The sequence below is a fragment of the Thunnus thynnus genome, chromosome 12, assembly GCF_963924715.1.
Source record: "Thunnus thynnus chromosome 12, fThuThy2.1, whole genome shotgun sequence".
Classification (NCBI taxonomy): domain Eukaryota; kingdom Metazoa; phylum Chordata; class Actinopteri; order Scombriformes; family Scombridae; genus Thunnus; species Thunnus thynnus.
Window position 1 is genome coordinate 29,142,002 of NC_089528.1, and position 20,204 is coordinate 29,162,205.

The 20,204-nt window shown below is 35.6% G+C and overlaps 2 protein-coding genes across 2 annotated transcripts in view; both read left to right on the plus strand.

The window, feature by feature from the left end:
• LOC137194679 (GTPase IMAP family member 4-like) overlaps window positions 1–20,204 on the plus strand; it is an 88,843-nt gene that overhangs the window by 35,555 nt on the left and 33,084 nt on the right. The window lies entirely within an intron of this gene.
• LOC137193523 (tripartite motif-containing protein 16-like) lies at window positions 5,426–7,734 on the plus strand. The gene has a single exon (XM_067604734.1). The coding sequence runs from the start codon at window positions 5,426–5,428 to the stop codon at window positions 7,121–7,123; it is 1,698 nt and encodes a 565-aa protein (XP_067460835.1). The 3' UTR covers window positions 7,124–7,734.

The following is a 20,204-nucleotide window of genomic DNA, read 5'->3' on the forward strand; positions in this document are numbered from 1 at the left end:
GGTTCCTCTTCCCAGTGTCTCCAGTGACTTTATATTATTCATTAAATATCCTGCATCGTATCCAACCTGCCGGCTGTCCCTTGTGTTTGGGTCCACCTGCTCCACTCACCCAACCCTGACAATATGCTTCATAGTTCTCCATTATAATGACCTCTTCCTCCTGACTGAAGTAGGCAAGATACGATTGGTCCATTTTGTGCAAAGAAGCATCAAATCATGCACCAAACACCTTCTTTTATGGGAACACACAGAGCCTAAAGCAGAAAACCTGGGTTAACAAAGAAAGTTGATGACAACCACCATTGTGATACCACACTAACACTCTCGAGCACACACACAGACATCCTATCCCAACATGCTTTAAGCTTAAAAACACCACAACATCACATAGATGTCTGTGACACAGACGTATACGTGCAGCTCGTCCACATTTAGCGACCACATTATGGAAACAGTGAATTTTTAAAATACAACATATTGTTAAAGATGAAACTAGTGGTTTCCAACCTTTTTTTGACTTTTGACGTCTTACGAAAGGCAGTGTTTAGTCGGGGTCACATTTCACATGTCTATGAGTTGTTAACAGCTCCACCAAATGGTGATTTTTCCCTCTAAACTTCTCACATGGTTTCATTTCAATAAATGTTCAAATGATCCAATATTTCACCAAAAAACCAAAGATTAGAGAAAAAGTCCAAAAACTGAAAAAAGATTTGATTTAATCATCTCATGACCTCTCAGATTTATCTGGTGACCTTTTGGAGGGGCCCGACCCCTAGGTTTGGAACCACTGGACTAAACTAGCTAACTGTATATAAAGTAGTTGAAACTAGCTCCACCTCCAGCAGCTACAACAGTAACATGCTGCTCTAACACTGATGCTTCACTATTATTAATATAATGATGTCACACTTTAAATCACAACTGACTGGATTTAGTTTCAAAACTTTCTCAACACACTTGTAGACACTGGATTCATTTATCCAACTACATTACCCAGAATTCCACAAATTTATTCGACAAGATATCAGACTGAATGACAATCATTAAGCAATCAAATCATTCTTTATGCTCAAGTAACTTGCTGTTATCAGCCTACTAAATGGCTTTACTCTACCTCCTAATGGGCTCAGCAGGCCGTTATCATCCATTGGTAAGGTGGTCATCTTTGAGTTACAGTCGCCATCTAGTGGCCAAAGTGATTAAGGTTGGTTACTATGTTAACTATGTTTCAAGTGAAACATTCCCACTCCGCCCTTGTTTAGGATCCAGCCTGACTTGGTCCCTGGTCAAGTCTCTGGACCTGTGAAAATCTCTGTTCTTTATAACATATCAGATTCAAAATAAATTCAAATTTTGTGTCTGTGCACTGACATGAGATGACATATTTTTCATTTGCACCTTAATGATTATTTAACAAAGCACCTACAGAGGACAGTCTGCAGTGTTGAGCATCAGTTGTGGATTCACTGAATGAACATAAAGAATGACTGAACTGTTTCTTTAACATTAAAAAGATACTGTTTTTGTAATAAAGACACACAGCAATGTATAATGTATCCTCTTGAATTAATCATGTAATGTCTTGTATTAGCATAACTTTAAAGATGATGATGTTTATCAGTGCCTAAGAGGACATTGTAGTGGCTGCAGTTCATTTCTAGTTCACATGTAATGACTGTATCAGACAAGGAAATGTTCCAACCAGATTCAGACTTCACTAAATAAAAGCTATTCATTCAATGAAATATTCATTCAATCGATTAAATGAATCATTCTCTCGTTGACCTTCTGATCGTATCAAGGTGGCTTCCGTGCAGTTGCCTTAAAGTGAGAAACTGATCGAACCTGGTTCAAAAAGATGTTGGTGAGTCAGAACCAAAATGTATTAACAAAATGTACTTTTATGTAACTACACTCAATAATGTCAATAAAATGTTGTAATGCAGATTTTAGTTTCAATTATTTGATCTCAGTTTGTGTTGTTGAACGCAGTGTGTGTGTGTCTTTTCTGTCTCCTGTAACTTCAAGTATCTTAAAAACTACATTGATTGGCCACATGGGGTTGCTATAATAAAAGCTTGTAAATCAACTATGATTTCACTACATTTTATAAATTCACACTAACAGATCAAAATTAGTTTAGAAAGTTTAACTCACACATGATATCTTAGACAAAACATTAATTTGTCATTTAAGAAAAGACTGAACCCACTTCTCTATAAAAATACATTTATTTATTTGTTCTTGATATAAATGTTGTATAATCCCGCAAAACCCAATAAAAGAAAGATTTTTAACAAAAGTGAGAACACAAACTATTTTGGAGTTATTGTAATAAAAATGATCATCCCTGGTCATGATGAATAATAATACTTCTAGCATTTGGTTTGTTGCAAAACATTTTCTTTTTTGCATTTATCAGCAGTGCAAACAATAAGAAGTCTTGCACTGATTTTTTTTTTTTTTTTTTTTTTTTTTGCAGTAACTTTTTATGCATCTTTATCATCTGAACTGTTCATTTGGTTGTAATTTCTCTTTATTACAGGATATCTCTGATGTATCTTGTCTAACAGCAGATTTTTGTTCCTGCTTCATCTTGGTTTTCCTTTTCTTTGAGTTAAATCCCTATTTATTAATGAATATATATTATACATGTAATAGATATTTGTTAATTTCATGCTTTAACTGCTACTGGGGATATTAGGGATTTTACAAAAAAAAACTAAACTTTAAAAAAGAAGAAAAGATTGCAGCTGAATCATAATGAGTCCAGATGTGAGCAGCTCAAAGAAAAGAGTCAAAGAGACAATTTAGCTACTTTAAAAAAAAAAAGATTTCTACAGTACATAAATCATTAAAATGAAAATTAGTGAATCTGTCTGTCTACATTTCAAGGATCTAAACATACTAACAAGTGTTTCTATAGTACAACAAGCACAAAAGTTGAACTGTTTCATGTTTTGTTTCTTTTTCCTTTTTGGAGCTGCTTAAACTATAATCAAACAAAGAGACGAGAGCATTTCCTATTCAGTGTTTAGTGCTTTAGATTTTACTCACTGTATCTTCTGGGGTGTGTTGACCTATTACAGCAGAAATAATACTCTGGTTTATATGGTTATATTGTATATGGCTATTTCTCACAAACAAGAATTAATTTAATAACCACAGCTATCTGTTCTGTACAACATTTTTGACATGTGACCCCCTAAAAAGAAGATTTATCTACTTGTGACCACATGTTGCATCTGTTTTTGACTTGTTAACTGTTGATCAAAAACAGTGATTTTACTTTCTCAGATTGTTTAATTTGAATAATTTTAGAGGCCTGGAGAAATAAAACTGGACAAAAGAAAGAGTTGAACAGTAGTCAAACAAAATATAGAACTTTGTGTAGCAGGATTTTTTTTTTCCTCTCCAATCCTTCTAATCATCTCTTAATCATTCATTATATAAGTACCTCGCTTCCTCTGAAATGTGATCAACTCCACTTTGAATTAACACAGATACAGCTTTCTTTTACTAATATTATGTGTACCAGTGTATTTAGAGAGCTGGACCACTGCTAAAGTCAAAGACATTTTTTTGCAGTTAAACAATTTGTCTGCTGAAAAAGAGCTTAACAGCAGCACAGAGGTGGCATTAGGTATCTTTGTACTGATAGTGTACAGTGCACTGTAGGGATGTGCAGAGAGCCCAGTATTTATATGTGTATCTGTATTTGTTGAGGCAGCAAAATTATGATGAGGAAAGAGACTTAAAAATCCTGTTTTTGTTTTTATGATGCTATTAATTTTAGAAAATTAAAGTGTTGCAATAAGTGTTCATGAGTAAACTACCTTATCGATGGCCAAAGTGCAAAACCTCCTATCTGCAGAACTTCCTGATTGGCGGATTTCACTTTGGATGATGAGAACAAGGAAGGCCGCTCATATTCAGTCTGTCTGCAAGATAATCCCGCCCTTCGTTGTTACAGAAAAGTCACACAACAAAACAAAAACACGACACAGAGTCCCTGGGTGTGTAGAGAGGCTACAGCACGAGTGTGTTACACAATCACTGAACATTCATTCCCAGTGGACAAGGAAGCAAATACACTGAATTTAAGGAATTCTGACCCTAGTATACTACAATGTAGTAACTATTACATTTACTGCATCTTTTTACCTGAAAACAAACTTAATTTTATTTTTAATGTAATTTTAATTATTAACTTAATTTAGAGCATCGTTTTGTAGAACCTCTTCCAACTTGCACCAAGTGCAAAAGCTCCTATCTGCACTTTGTGAGGCATTAATATCTAGTCGGTATTGTTAACACATAATATAATAATATAGTCCAAAAACAGTGTATTATGTATTGGGTATCCTTAACAAATAGCATTCTGCAAGAAAACAAGTTTTTTTTTAGTTTTCTCCAAAAAGTGCATTTTTCAGATAGGAGATTTTGCTCTTCGGCCATCGTTATAAAGGAGATCCCTCCACTGGGTCTCAAACTGGAGTCTTCCAGATCATAGACGACTGTGCTGACTACTGAGCTAAAACTTAACTCATCACCTCATTGCAGACAGACCTCTACCTATTTATACACCCATAACACAGAGACAGCACAGTGTGTAACATGTAGAGAAGAACTTCAAAGGCGATTATTACTTTGCACTTTTCATATATTGCCTACTTTTTACAACCTAACTTTGTGGAAAGGAGAAGCGGAACAACAGGTTATGGAGAGTCCCTTGAAAGCACTTTGCGTGTCCGTAGCTCAGCTTTATCTCTGGGGAACACCCCTAACTCCAGGAGTGATGTCCAAATTAGGAAATGTGCGTCATGTAGCAGGTGGATGTGACTCCCCTCGTTAAGACCTGCTGACAGACGTAACAGCAGAGCAGAGGAGAAAGACTGAGATAGTGATGTAACTGACGTGCATGCTGGTATTTCACGTTTTTTCGGGTTTTTTTCCCGAAAACAAATATTTTTAAAAATATCCATATGAAACAAATATTCATTAAATAAAACACTATTTATGCTTTGCCGAATGACATATTTGTATTCGGGCACACCTCTGTTGCACTGAATGTGTATAGTGTAAAAAAGTGCTTTCAAGTTTATCTCTTCTATTTTTATAAGTCATATACCTCACTTTATACTGTAAACAAGGGTTAAACACACAGTATCTCTCTCAAACCACTCCTCATCCTGGAATATAGCTTGATAACATCTTCCTGCTCTCAAACACAACAAGCTCCACTCTGTCCACATATTTCCTTTTTCCCTCCCCTTCAGATCAGTTTGAGGATGGGTGTAACCAACATGTAAAAGAGCTGCAGCCTCCATTAGCTGCAGAAACACATGTTGTTTAGATTAGAGCTCAAAATTGTTTCACTCCTTAGAAAGTGAAACTCAGACAGTCCTCACTGAGAGGTGAAATGGCGCAGCAAGGAGCTCAGCTGGACCAGGAAACAATCTTTTGTTCGATCTGTCTGGATCTAGTGAAGGATCCAGTGACTATTCCCTGTGGACACAGCTACTGCATGAGCTGTATTAAAGGTTTCTGGGATGAAGAGGATGAGAAGAAAATTCACAGCTGCCCTCAGTGCACGCAGACTTTCACACCGAGGCCTGTCCTGGTGAAAAACACCATGTTAGCAGATTTAATGGAGGAGCTGAAGAAGACTGGACTCCAAGGTGCTCCTGCTGATCACTGCTATGCTGGACCTGAAGATGTGGCCTGTGATGTCTGCACTGGGAGGAAGATGAAAGCTCTCAAGTCCTGTCTGGTGTGTCTGATCTCTTACTGTGAGAAACACCTTCAGCTTCATTATGAATCTGCTGCATTTGAAAAACACAAGCTGGTCGACCCCTCCAAGAAGCTCCAGGAGAACATCTGCTCTCGTCATGATGAGGTGATGAAGATGTTCTGCCGTACTGATCAGCAGAGTATCTGTTATCTCTGCTCTATGGATGAACATAAAGGCCACGACACAGTCTCAGCTGCAGCAGAAAGGACTGAGAGGCAGAGAGAGCTCGAGGTGAGTCGACAAAACATCCAGCAGAGAATCCAGGACAGAGAGAAAGATGTGAAGCTGCTTCAACAGGAGGTGGAGGCCGTCAGTCGCTCTGCTGATAAAGCAGTGGAGGACAGTGAGAAGATCTTCACTGAGCTGATCCGTCTCATCCAGAAAAGAAGCTCTGATGTGAAGCGGCAGATCAGATCCCAGCAGGAAACTGAAGTGAGACAAGTCAAAGAGCTTCAGGAGAAGCTGGAGCAGGAGATCACTGAGCTGAAGAGGAAAGACGCTGAACTGAAGCAGCTCTCACACACAGAGGATCGCAACCAGTTTCTGCACAACTACCCCTCACTGTCACAACTCAGTGAACCTACAGACTCATCCAGCATCAATATCCGTCCTCTGAGATACTTTGAGGATGTGACAGCAGCTGTGTCAGAGCTCAGAGATCAACTACAGGACATCCTGAGGGAGAAATGGACAAACATCTCACTGACAGTGACTGAAGTGGACGTTTTACTGTCACAACGAGAGCCCAAGACCAGAGCTGGATTCTTAAAATATGCATGTGAAATCACACTGGATCCAAACACAGCACACAAAAAAATGTTATTAACTGATGGGAACAGAAAAGCAACATACACAGGTAAACTACAGTCTTATTCTAGTCACTCAGACAGATTCACTGCATGTTGTCAGGTCCTGAGTAGACAGAGTCTGACTGGACGTTGTTACTGGGAGGTGGAGTTGAGAGGGAGAGGAGTTTATGTAGCAGTCGCATACAAGAATATCAGCAGAGCAGGAAACTCAGATGAATGCAGATTTGGACACAACAACAAATCTTGGGCTTTAGATTGTGACACTAACAGTTATAAATTTTTGTTCAATAATGTCTCAACTCCCGTCTCAGGTCCTGGTTCCTCCAGAGTAGGAGTGTACCTGGATCACAGTGCAGGTATTCTGTCCTTCTACAGCGTCTCTAAAACCATGACTCTCCTCCACAGAGTCCAGACCACATTCACTCAGCCTGTCTATGCTGGACTTTGGCTTTGTTATGAAGTAGATCTGTCTGGTATTCTTTATGGAAGCGCAGCTGCATTCTGTAAACTGAAGTAAACCAGGAGTAATCATTTAAGTAATCATGCCTGGGTGATCTAAGTGGATTATCTGCAGGTGTCACTGTTTTCTATGATCAGCTGTGGTTTCTTTCATTGGTTAGCTGCCTAATATTTTACCACAAGTGTCAGAGGATTATATAAAGACACAACTAAACAAAACATTTTGAGTAGGAAATGGCTTTTCATGAATTAAACATAACTCAGTCACCCTTGTGCTTCATGAGTGAGATATATATATTTGAAATAATCCAAATGTATGTTTCTTCAAGTAATGAGTGAACATTTATCTGTGAAAAACAGTTGCATCATTTATATATATCTTGTACTTGCAGACTGTCCTCTCAAAACAAGAAAGCAGACAAAGGTCACCATCAGTCATTGTTCAAGTAGCTAAAAAGAGTTTAGCATCAAAAAAAGAAGTAGTGCAATATTCTAATAACATCAAAAAATGTTTTGAGGACATTTATTTAAAAATATACAGTGTGAAGATCAATTTATAACTGTGTTTAGACCAGATAATACCTGATAATATGTAGAGAAAGTATACGTGAGCACTTAAATTGTTAAATGAAATGTTAAATAGTAATTTACAGGTTGCTTTTGTTGTTGTTTTTTTGATTGTGATGTTCTCTTCCTTGAATCATTTGCCGATTAAGTTTAAATTCCTTCAAATGGAAACTCTTTTTATTGTCTATTAATCAATGTTGGCTGTCAAACTGGGAATGTAAAAAAGCATCACTTTCTTTATTGCAGAGAATGTATTTCACTATAAAAGAGCTCTGTGACCTAAAGTGAAAGATAAGATAAAATAAGATAAAAGATGAACATTTTTCATTAAAATGTAAAGTGTTGTGTGGCCTGTACAGCCTTAATGGAGACTAGTTCTTATTTAATCAAAGCTGATAATATGTATTTGTTTAATTTGTTCACAACATTTTTAAATGTTAAGAAACATATATTGTGATGAAGTTGTGATCATTATTGTTACAATCAGTGGGGCGAGAATTTATCATTTTCCTCCACAGAGCTGATACAGTTTATTTTCTTCTAATTATGTTTAACATTTGTTTGGAAAGCTGTTTTTAATCATTATTGTCATATTTATTCTCCTCCACAGAGCTGACATACTGGTTTAACAGAGTGAAATTAATCTGTAGATGAAAACATCACAGGAGAGTTTTTCTGCATTTTGATGCATGTTTGCAAAATTAATACAAATCTATTTCTTCTGTCTTTCAAAGTACAGATTAAAAAAGTGGTCAGTGTTTATTTCAGAAATTCTATCAAAGCCTCTGGAGATAACATGACACAACAACTGCAACAAATAAAATGACTTAATGAGCAGATTTATAGACAAAACTAAAATGAAGCAACAGTTTATAAAACTATGAGAGCGAATAACAATCCAGTTGTTAACTGAAGTGGTTAAATGTATAAATGGATCTGTTTCATACGTGATACTGATTACACTTCTTATTATAGTTATTTTACAACTTGCAACATTACATAAACTGGTTGGTGTTGAATACATACTGTACTTGTAATAAGTGACTAATATTCACCACTTTTTTTTTCAGATGTCAAAATGCACTTTGATCATTGGCAACTCTTTAAAAAACTTGTCATTTTATAATCACATGTCTGAAAACTTGGATGGAAAGACTAAACGTTGAATTGAACAAACAAGAAATTAAACAAGGTGATACTCGGGTGATACAGACTCTTTAACATGGGAGTAGATAAGTATTGTCACAAAAAGAAACTGAGCCAACGAGGACACCTGGTGGTCAAATACAGACATGATAAACTGGTGATAAACAGCTGAATATATGTCTTATATTTTTAAAAGTTTATGATTATACAAAAGGCTTAACAGGAATTTTCAGTATCAAATTCAGTATCAAGTTTCTTCTCAGGTCTGTAGGTGAACAGTGTACTCATGTGCTCTGCTTAAGCAGCAGTTACCTGAACTCCAGTTTTGGAAGAAATATTCAGATCCTTCACTTTAGTAAAAGTACCAATACAACAATGTAAAAATACTCCATTACAAGTGAAAGTCCTGCATTCAAAATGAAGTAAAAGTATAGAAGTATTATCAGCTAAATCTACTTAAAGTGTTAAAAGTGAAAGTGCTTGTTTTACAGAAAATCGGCCCCAGTGACTGATACATTAAATAAGTGAAATAAATTGCATTATTAATACTGAAGCATAAGTGTTAGAGCAGCATGTTACTGTTGCAGCTGCTGCAGGCGAAGCTAGTTTGAACTACTTTATATACAGTTAGCTCACTGAAAAAACAAAGTTCTGATGCATAAATTTATTTACACGTTTTTGACATTGGTGTTTCTGCACTTCACCTCTCAGAGATCAACATCACTTTCTTGCATTGCATAGAATTTATTTCATCAGAAAAGAACTTTGTGGTATAAAGTGAAAGATAAAATAAAATGAGATAAAAGATGGACATTTATTCATTAAAAATGTAAAGTGTTGTGTGGCCTCTATAATACTTAACTTTGTTGTTTCTTTGTTGCAAAAGTATTTCTTGTTTCTTATGTTTGACTGCATGGGCCTTAATGGAGACTAGTTCTTATTTCATAACAGCTAAAAATATGTTTAATCTTGAAACATGAATTGTGATTAAGTTGTAATCATCATTGTTATAATCAGTGGAGCGAGGATTTATCATTTTCTTCCACAGAGCTGATATACTGGTTTAACAGAGTGATTGAAAAGAATCTGTAGATGAAAACATTGACCAGGAGTTTTGATGCATGTTTGCAAAATTAATAAAAATCTATTTCTTCTGTCTTTCAAAGTACAGATTAAAAAAGTGGTCAGTGTTTATTTCAGAAATTCTATCAAAACCTCTGGAGATAATGTGAAACGATGACTGCAACAAATAAAATGATTTTATGAGCAGATTTAGAGACAAAACTAAAGTGAAAACTAAAGTGAAGAAACACTCAATGGAAAGAATGAATAACAATCCTGTTGTTAATTGAAGTGGTTAAATGTATAAATTAATCTGTTTCGTATGTGATACTGGTTACACTTGTATTATTATTTTATTATTATTGTTATTATAGTTATTTTACGACTTGCTACATAAAATAAACCGGTTGGTGTTGAATACAGTCTGTACTTATAACAAGTGACTAATATTCACCACTTTTGTTTCAGATGTCAACATGTGCTTTGGATTTTGGAAACTCTTTTAAAAAACTTGTCATTTTATAATCACATGTCTAAAAACTTGGATGGAAAGACTAAACATTGAACTGTACAAACAGGAAATTAAACAAGGTGAAAAACATAGGTGAGAAAGACTCTTTAACATGGGAGTAGATAAGTATCATCACAAAAAGAAACTGAGCCAACGAGGACACTAGGTGGTCAAATACAGACATGATAAACTGGTGATAAACAGCTGAATATATGTCTTATATTTTTAAAAGTTTATGATTATACAAAAGGCTTAACAAGAATTGTCAGTATCAAATTCAGTATCAAGTTTATTCTCAGGTCTGTAGGTGAACAGTGTACTCATGTGCTCTGCTGAAGCAGCATTTACCTGAACTCCAGTTTTGGAAGAAATATTCAGATCCTTCACTTTAGTAAAAGTACCAATACAACAATGTAAAAATACTCCAAGTGAAAGTCCTGCATTCAAAATGAAGTAAAAGTATATATATAAATCTACTTAAAGTGTTAAAAGTGAAAGTGCTTGTTTTACAGAAAATCAGCCCCTGTGACTGATACATTAAATAAGTTAAATAAATTGCATTATTAATACTGAAGCATCAGTGTTAGAGCAGCATGTTACTGTTGCAGCTGCTGCAGGCGAAGCTAGTTTGAACTACTTTATATACAGTTAGCTCACTAAATGAAACAAAGTTCTGATGCACAAATCTGTTTACATGTTTTTGACATTGTTGTTTCTGCACTTCACCTCTGAGAGATCACATGTCAATCAAACTGTGTGGGCGGGACTGTGCTGCCTTCTCTTTCTCTGTCTGTCTGTCAAAGGACTTTGTGTCTCTGCAGGCGGCACTTTCTTTCTCTCTTCAGCCATGGTGACTTTTTATGCTACAACAGCTTATTTTTACATGACAGAGCTACACAGTGGAAGATCATTTGACCGAGAAATAGCATTCAGTGGAAAAATTAAATGAGACATTTGCAAAGAAATACATCTTACTCTAGCCTAAATTTAACCTGAGTTCTGAGTCTAAACTGTTCAATTTGACAGGAAGTGAAGGCCATTGTTCTCTTCCCAAAATGAAAGCTGAACAATGACATTTTTTAACCACCTGATGAAGACAAAGAGCAACACCGTGTGCATTATTTTAACTATCAATCTAAATGTGCTGATATCTGTTTGCAGTCTTTGTCTTCGTGCAGACTTTGACTTTAAAAAAAAATAATTTGTACTCTAACTAATCTGTGCCTGCATGCTCCCCAATGTTGACTTGCAGACTAAACAGTGATTGAATTTGTTTTGTGCTCGTTCATATCTTTTGCTGTTTATATTCTTCTATAGGTAAGAAAGTAAATCATTGCCCTGGACTGAGGCTTCTGTTTTATTTTAGATTCAAAACGACACACATTTATATGTGATACATAAAAATGTTATGTGGCTCCTAAATCTACTTTTTATATGTATATTATATATCATTATATGTTCTGACTACACTATTTTCCTGTATAATGCTGATAAACTGGTTTAATGGACAGATTGTGTTAATCAAAAATCAGAAATAAAACAAGTGATTGAAAAAATGGAACTGACTGTGAAGTAACTTATTATGTACAGCAGGTTGAAACACTGACTGAGATTTTGTCTCTTAATCAGACATCAATGATTGGATTTTTTAACATAATGAACATTTACAAAAAGGTAATTGTTTTTTTCCCTTGAAGAGTAAATTAAGTATTTTATAATTATTTTATTATGATTTCATAATGATGACACAAGGTTTCATGTAATTTTGACATAATAAGTTATAATTCTACAAAAAACAATTGAATTTGAAAATTTCCACACTCACTGTTTAGCAATCTATAAACACAGATTTCTAATTCATTTTTTGGTCTATCATGTGACATTCAGGGGGCTCTTGACTTCAGAATACAGCATTGCACTACATATTAATATTCTTGAGGCAAAGTACAAAAGTACACAGACTAAATTATACTGTTATTTCCATTTTGTTTAGAATCCACAAATATTGAAATATTGATACTACATACTACAGGTAAAAAATACTTTTAATACCAAAAAGAAGTACAATTCTAGTTGTCAAAAGTACCCAAAACAGATGGACAATACTGTAATTTAAATATTTATAAGGGTACCTGCAGTAATCTTTGTACACTAATACTACCAAAGCGGTTTTACACTACTTTTGTTTTCAACCTTTGAATACAAAAAATGGTAAAATTATTGTGGTTTCCCTTTTGTGACTTGACCTGATCTATAAATGAACTATACACACCTAGATTTCACTGTGCTAGTTGTTACCGGAGTGATGTGGGTGTGGTTTGGTAAATGAAGCCTTTGAGTAGTGCAGTGTATTTGCAGACACTTAATTCTTCACTTCAGCAGCACATCTGTCCTGCCTCTGTGGACCGAACATGGCCAGCAATGCAAAAGAAACTAAACGTGGTAAGTCAATAAATTCTCCAAGAGTTCAGTGAACTATTTTCTCTACATTTCTTCATCTGTGTTCAATGCTGAACTGCAGCGAACGCCTCTTTGCAGGCATTGATGGAGACGGTGCCTGCAGTGAAGAGATGGGAGGAGTGTGACAGAAATCAGATCACATCTTGCTGAGATCAACTTTGAACAACATCAGAACAGATTATCAGAGTTTCACTGAGGAAGCAGATGGATTATCCTCATCCACACAGCCAAAGTACATTTAATTCCAGGAAGTGTACCTACTTGTATGCAAACAAGTGCAATATTTGATTTCCTATAACCTATCCAATGATATTGTGTACAAATGACAAGTTCTTTAAAATTCCTCCTTTCACTCCATCTTTTTTTCTGAAAATATCTAAATTCTGTAAACATACAGTATGTTATGTACAATGTTCCATCCATCTTTGTTTGTTTGAGTGTAATTCTGGCCTACACAAGTTTTATATTGATTATATTGATTGGCTAGAGGAATGTGGGAAGAAAGATCATTGTGGAGGTATGATGACATCAGAATTGAGAATGAAGGGAGCGTGGAAGTGACGGAGAAATAGAGTGGAAGGAAATATATAATCACAGAGCTAAGCTGTTTTATTAACACAGCTGAGAATTAATGATATCCTTTCTCTCTCGCAGAATCTACCAGAAACAATAACGAGGTGCTCAGGATTGTGATGGTGGGGAAGACTGGAGTTGGGAAGAGCGCTACAGGAAACACCATTCTGGGAAAACAGTGTTTTAAATCTGAGTTCTCCCCTAAATCTTTGACTACACTCTGTGAAAAGGCCTTTGGTGAGGTGGATGGACAAAATGTTGCCATTATTGACACTCCAGGTCTGTTTGACACCAAGAACACTGAAGAGAAAACAGTTAAAGATATTGTCCATTATTCTGTTGTACTTTTACCTGAGCCAGTGATAAGATAAACTATAGTTATGCAGATGTTTATGTGTAAATCTGATAAGCCTTTAGAGGATAGTGTGGTTTGTCCTTAATTTAATATAGTAGTAATATTATTTTGTGATGGTACTTGGTGCATGCTTATGTTCTGTCATATATGGTCATGAAGAAAGACTGTTCCTAGGTTAGTTGAACTTTTGACTTGTGTTTCTATCTGAGGGTTGGTTGCTGACCTGTCAGGTTAGTAAACAGATGTCTTAAATTCTGTACAAGTAGTATTTAAGTGACTGGTTAAGTGCCAACTTTTCAGACAAAGAAAAGATAGCTAGGTGGTATGTATCTTTGTCTCCAGAACTATGATGCATTATACTTCTGATTGTATTATTTGATTACATTATTTCATAACCTAACAATACTCTATTTGTGTGTTTATTGAGTGATTGAGCAATTTCCCATTACACCAGTCAGTGAAAAGTAAGTTAATTCATTTACTCAAGTGAGGTAGGCTACTTGTACTTTAGGCTACTTGAATATTTTCATTTTATGCTACTTTATATTTATACTCCACTACATTTGGGTCCTACATTGACATCTAAAAAAAACTTGATTTTTAAAAAAGTGCTTTGGGGGCCTTTTGTAAGTAATTTCAGGGTATAATGAGTTAGAATAGTGACATAATTTTATATGTTTTACAATGGAAAAATACATGTAAACTTAAATATATGTTTATATCTTATTCTGATACTTTACCTATACTTATATTTTGGTGATGTTCTGTGATCTTGTGTATGGTGAAACTACTTTGCATGGATAACAGGAGACAGCAGCACCTGTCTGTTGAAAGAATAGTGAACAGTGTGTGTAGAGACTGAAGAGGAAGCCAACTGTACCTTGTTGAGATTATAATAATGGACTGTTCAGATCTGTATCTGTTGTTGGTATTGTACCCACTTTCAAGTGTGATATTAAACCCAGAAAGACATTCTCTGGTTTGTGAGTCTTTTATTACAGAAACTGCCACCACAGTTTCATAAACATCATAATAAATCTATGGCTGTTTGGGGCCCCGATTAGTGGGGGGCCAAAGGCATTAGTCTACCTTGCCAAATGGTAAAGTCCGCCCCTGGGTCCTGGGACTTGTTGATGAGGCCGGCTGCACCCTATATGTGCACATTGGCAATTAAAAGAAAATGTGCCATTTCTTGTAAATGCAGATGGGACAAGTGAACAGGGTGTACTATTTATCTGAATGAGCTCTGAACATCTGGGAGGACTGGATATTCAAGCTGTGCTAAAAATAAAATGATACAAACATGTGTGTGAATCACAATGTTCCACAATGTTGAATTAAACAAGTAAGAGTGAGAACTTTGTGGGAAAAGAAATTCACAAAGTTAACCAGTTAAGAGGAGAGTGTCAGCTCAAACACAGTTGAGCAAAATGCTGAAACAAGTTTATGTTTGGAAACAATTCAGTGCTACACTGACTTAACAGCAGTTAATACACAGCAAAATGAGGAAAAAGGATCAGCTCACTGCTGAAGGTACAAACTAATTGTAAACTGTCAATGAAGTGTAACACTAAAATATTGATCTCTGTGGGGGTGTCTGGTTGTAAAAACCTACATTTAAACCATTTTTAATGTATCTCTAAACAAACCATCATATCATGGAATTTAAAGTAAAAGCAGATTTCATTTGTTGTATTTAAAACAGGACAGGATTTAATATGAATGATAATAAAGGGATCAAGTATGTAAATGATTATTTAATTTACAAAACACCCCTAATGTAACAGAACTAATTACATCATAGGGTTCAATGCTTTTTAATGTCAGCATTGATTTGTAGGTGTGGTTTGTTGCATGAAGTCTGTCTACAAAGAAGCCTTGCTTACAGACTTAACTTCACTTTCCTGTCATCATCTGACTGGGCAGACACACACAAAGGAAGAAAAGCAGGTGATTCACAAAATCTTCAGCATGGAAGCAGACAAATCAAGCAAGGTTTTCTTTACCCATGATGACCAACTCAAAGGTAAAGAAGAATGGGGGAAGCCCTAACTTGGACAATTTGTAATGTTTAAAGTAAAAAGTAAAAATGCAGAAGTATTATAACACAATGTACCTACATTAACTTAATGTCTTTGCAAGGTGGAGCTATTTTAGCTGCTTTATAAACTGCTGGATAGTTTCAATCTATAATAATGCATCATATTTTATTTGCTGATTATATGTTAATGTGTAAATTCTTAATCTGTAAAGTAACCAGCAACTAGCTGTCAGATAAATGTAGTAGAATGACAAGTACAGTGTTTCCCTCTGAAATAGAAGAAACTGAATCATCCAAGTAGAAGTGAAGAGGAAGTATAATTTTATATTAAATGGAAATATTAAAGTAAAGTACATTTAGCTCATAACTGCAAGCATAATACTTGAGTAAATGTACTTTTCACCATATGGTATTAAGGAGGTTGATGATTGCTATAACTGCAATCATTTCCCAGCATTTTCCTCTGCTTTTCTGACATGAACTGCTCACTTAACCAGTCACTGAAAAGCAACTCAGTTTATTTACTCAAGTGAGGTAGGCTTCCTCTCTCCCTCTGTCCTGAAAGCAGTTTTCCTCTCTTATAGGCTGTTAATTGACTCTCACTCCTCCTTGAATACAGTTTTTTCTTATATTAACATCATTCTCATTTCTGTTTTCTTGAGGGTTTGAGGGGGAAGAGGGTCGGTGCTCCCATCTAACAATCAATGCTACAGGAACATTTTAGTAACTGTGTAGTTTTGAGGGAGAGAAACTGAAAAGCATATTACTTTTGTGACTTTTACAATGATTGCTTTACTTTTCCTCTTTATTTTTTCCTATGAAATATCACTGTCATAACTCTGTTTCACTGTTTAATATTGTGTTGAATTGCACGTTACCTTGAGGAGTTTCGGCGTCCTTAGCAAGATGTGAGTTGAGAGCATGTTGTCAGATTGGTTTGATGTTTTCCAGCCCAATAAGTGCTCAAAATCCACCCAAATTGATTTAATAATAATAATAATCATCATCATCATCATCATCATCATCATAATAATGCAAATACATTCATAAACATAAATCATAGCAACAGTATTGTGACTCACCACAATACTTCAATATTGCATAATAATAAAACAACAATTTAAGTGGTCACAATTGCAGTAGAACACAGATACAAGGCAACAGAATACATCCTACAATGCAACGATAAAACGTTTCTGCCATTTCTGATGACCTCTGCCCTAAAAATAAGAATAAATAAAGGGACAGCTCAAATACCAAGAATAATAGGTTTTACCTAATTTGGTATACTGCCACACAAGCCTTGACAGTATGCCAAACTGAAGTGTATCCCCACATGCACACATGCACTCCAAAGACAGAGAGAAATGCGTAATCCCATGCTGTCAGAGAGCCAAATAAATAATGGTAATGCAAACAACACCTTCCATCCCTTCTGGATTTTTAGATATTTTTAATCATTTGTAATATAATTAACAATCTGCCCAACTCATGGAAAACCAGCCCAAATTCTGTCCACCTAAGCCCATTTTCCCCTGCACAATGCAACCCAATCCTGACAAGGAGTCAGGAAACCTTCTGACAGCTGTTTTATGCTGATTTATGATTGCTCAGATGTAGTTCTTATGAGGTGTTGTCTGAACACATTGGAAATCAAATGTGTTTATAGCTGTACAGAATGCCGTCATTCAAACATGACCGTCACAGAGAGAGGAGGGGGATCGTTTAATAGAGAGATAACTGTGCATATTCTAATAATAATGATGGCAGCAATGCTGCATGAGCATGGGTAACCAAGGTAACCAGGGAAACTTGGCTACGCCAGCAAGCATACTTCCACAAGCATGCTACCTACATGCTGTAGCTAAGTGGTGAAATGCCAAAATGTTCCGGATGGAACTCTAGGGGTCTTATCTTACGCCTGGCGCAAAGCGGTGCCAAGCACAACGCAGGTGTCTTTGCTAGTTTAAGACTAGTTTAAGACTAAGCTGTTATTTTCCCATCCAGTGCCCATGTTGTTTAAATAGTAAATGCACTTGTGCCCATCAGAGTGCCCATGGGCATGTTTGTCTTAAAATGAGGTGTGGTCAGGTGATTTGTTGGCGCGTTGCTATCTTGTGGCAGTGGAGAGCGATTGCGCAATTGACCAAGAAAAACCTGGTCTGAAGTCAATGGCGCAGTGCTTTACTGTTATTTTAAGGGCGCCTTATCAAGACAGTAATATGTGCCTAAATAGGCAGGTGCACAACATACACTCTGCTTGTTACACACAGGACACACAGCAGCGCACAAACATGCAAAAGATTACAAATAAAAGGATTACAATGTGAAAGATTATTATTGTGTACATCAACATATTTTAAAAAATACATGTCATAATGGTTAGTCATAATATTTATCAGAATGAACTCATCGCAGTAATGATGGATGAAATTGTCTAATTATTTGACCAAATCATGACAATACACATAGGTATTTAAACAGACGGACAACAACGGCTCAGACACAGATCAACTTTCCTGCTGCACCAATACATGTTGACACGAGGAACACATGAGGAAATAAATGAGGTGAAAACCATGATAACACTAAAGAAAGAAAGACCTCTAGACAATAGTAGTTGTACTATTTTGAATATCTAGTGTTAAATATTTGTTCATTTTTTTCATCCCAACAGAACCTGTCAGATACAATGATGAGATGATCACAGTGAATCAGTTAAGGGTTGAATTAAAACACATGAAAACTTATTGGAAAAAGAAATAGAAAAGTTAACCAATGTTAAATGTAATAATTAACTTTGAATTAGTCTTTGCGGAGATGCATCATTTTTTCATTGTCATTTTTGGGTGTTTGCTATTGCAAAAAACAATTAAAACCTTTATGTAGCATATAAACATAGCATTTAAACAAGTCTGTGAAACTATGTATTATAGTACACCATGGTATGTATCTGATGGGGCTGGTTGCCACTAATTGTTCGTAGCCTTCCTCACCTTTTTATGAAGTTGCTGATATATTTAGCTATATGATGATTTAATAAACATTGCTCTTTGTAGTACACACCATTGCATTTGTGATCATTCAAGGGCTCTGACACTAATAGCAATGTTTTCAAGCTAAATAAAGACAAAACCAACATTAATTACATTAACCAATCATGTAGAATTAGACAATGGCAGTTAGATGTCTGCATGTCGAAGTGTCCTTAGGCAAGATACTGAGTGGCTGCTCCATCGATGTGTGTGTGTGTGTGTGTGTGTGTGTGTGGATGGGTGAGTAGCAAAAAAACATTGTTAAGTACTTTGGTTAAAAATGCTATATAAATGCAGCTATTTAACCTGCTCAGACCACTTCTTGTCGCACATGCTGATGCAGGGCAATTTTCGACATCTCCAAAATCACAAAACACCTTTCATTTATGTTACATTTTGTCCCTTTCAGTTTGCTACACGTTTTTTTTTATTACTGCAGAATGACATGAGAATCAAAACACAATTTCTAAGGAAAATTCTTACCGATAATATCATCCATCCAGATATTGTTGGGCTGCATCAACATCCTATATGCTGTGAATAAATGAAACATCTTGAAAACATTTTAAAATAGGTTTAAACAAAATCTTGTTTACTTTACGTAGATACCTTCATTCATCATTTAAATATTTTGATAAAACAATGAAAGAACTTTTCCAGCAAATTTCCAAACCAAATTTTGTATATGTTTAAGGATATTGTGTAAGCTTAAAATCACAAATGAGGACTTTCAAATATGCAGAGGAGGAGTAGAACTACAGAGTTTATATGTCAGTTATCCTATAGGCTATTAATTGTTTGCACAAAATAGGCAGCAGCACACATGAGAACAGATCAGTTGTATTTTCATTCTATTATTGTCAGCATATTTTGGAATGATGTATATGAATATTTGGGTTGTCCTGAATTTGTATTATAAATTCAGGTGCTTCATGGAGGTGAACTCTTTTCTCTCTTTCACCTGTTTCACCTGTTGCTGTGTTTAAAGGGGATAAGAGAGGCTCATGTGGTTGGTCATTACTGAAGCTCCACCTGCTGACTTTGTGTACCTCCAACTAATAATGTCTCTATTTCTCTTTGTGCCTGGCTGTGCAAAAACAGGTCAATAGAACCCAAGGACTTTGGGCTTAATAATTAAACACTTAATCAGTGTTTGATTTTCAAGGTCGTTTTAATATAAAGGTGAACAAGGTTTTTACAAACGTCTTTAACACATAATTCACATCTTACAGTACAATAAACAGTCATTATTTTAAACCGCCAGTTTGAGGTTATGTACCACAATTGAGCCATATTTAGACTTAGACTTTGTAGCAGTAAGTTTTATCTACAAAACCTTTTGCAGATCGCACATAATATACTGTATGTCCATATGAATCCACTGTGTTT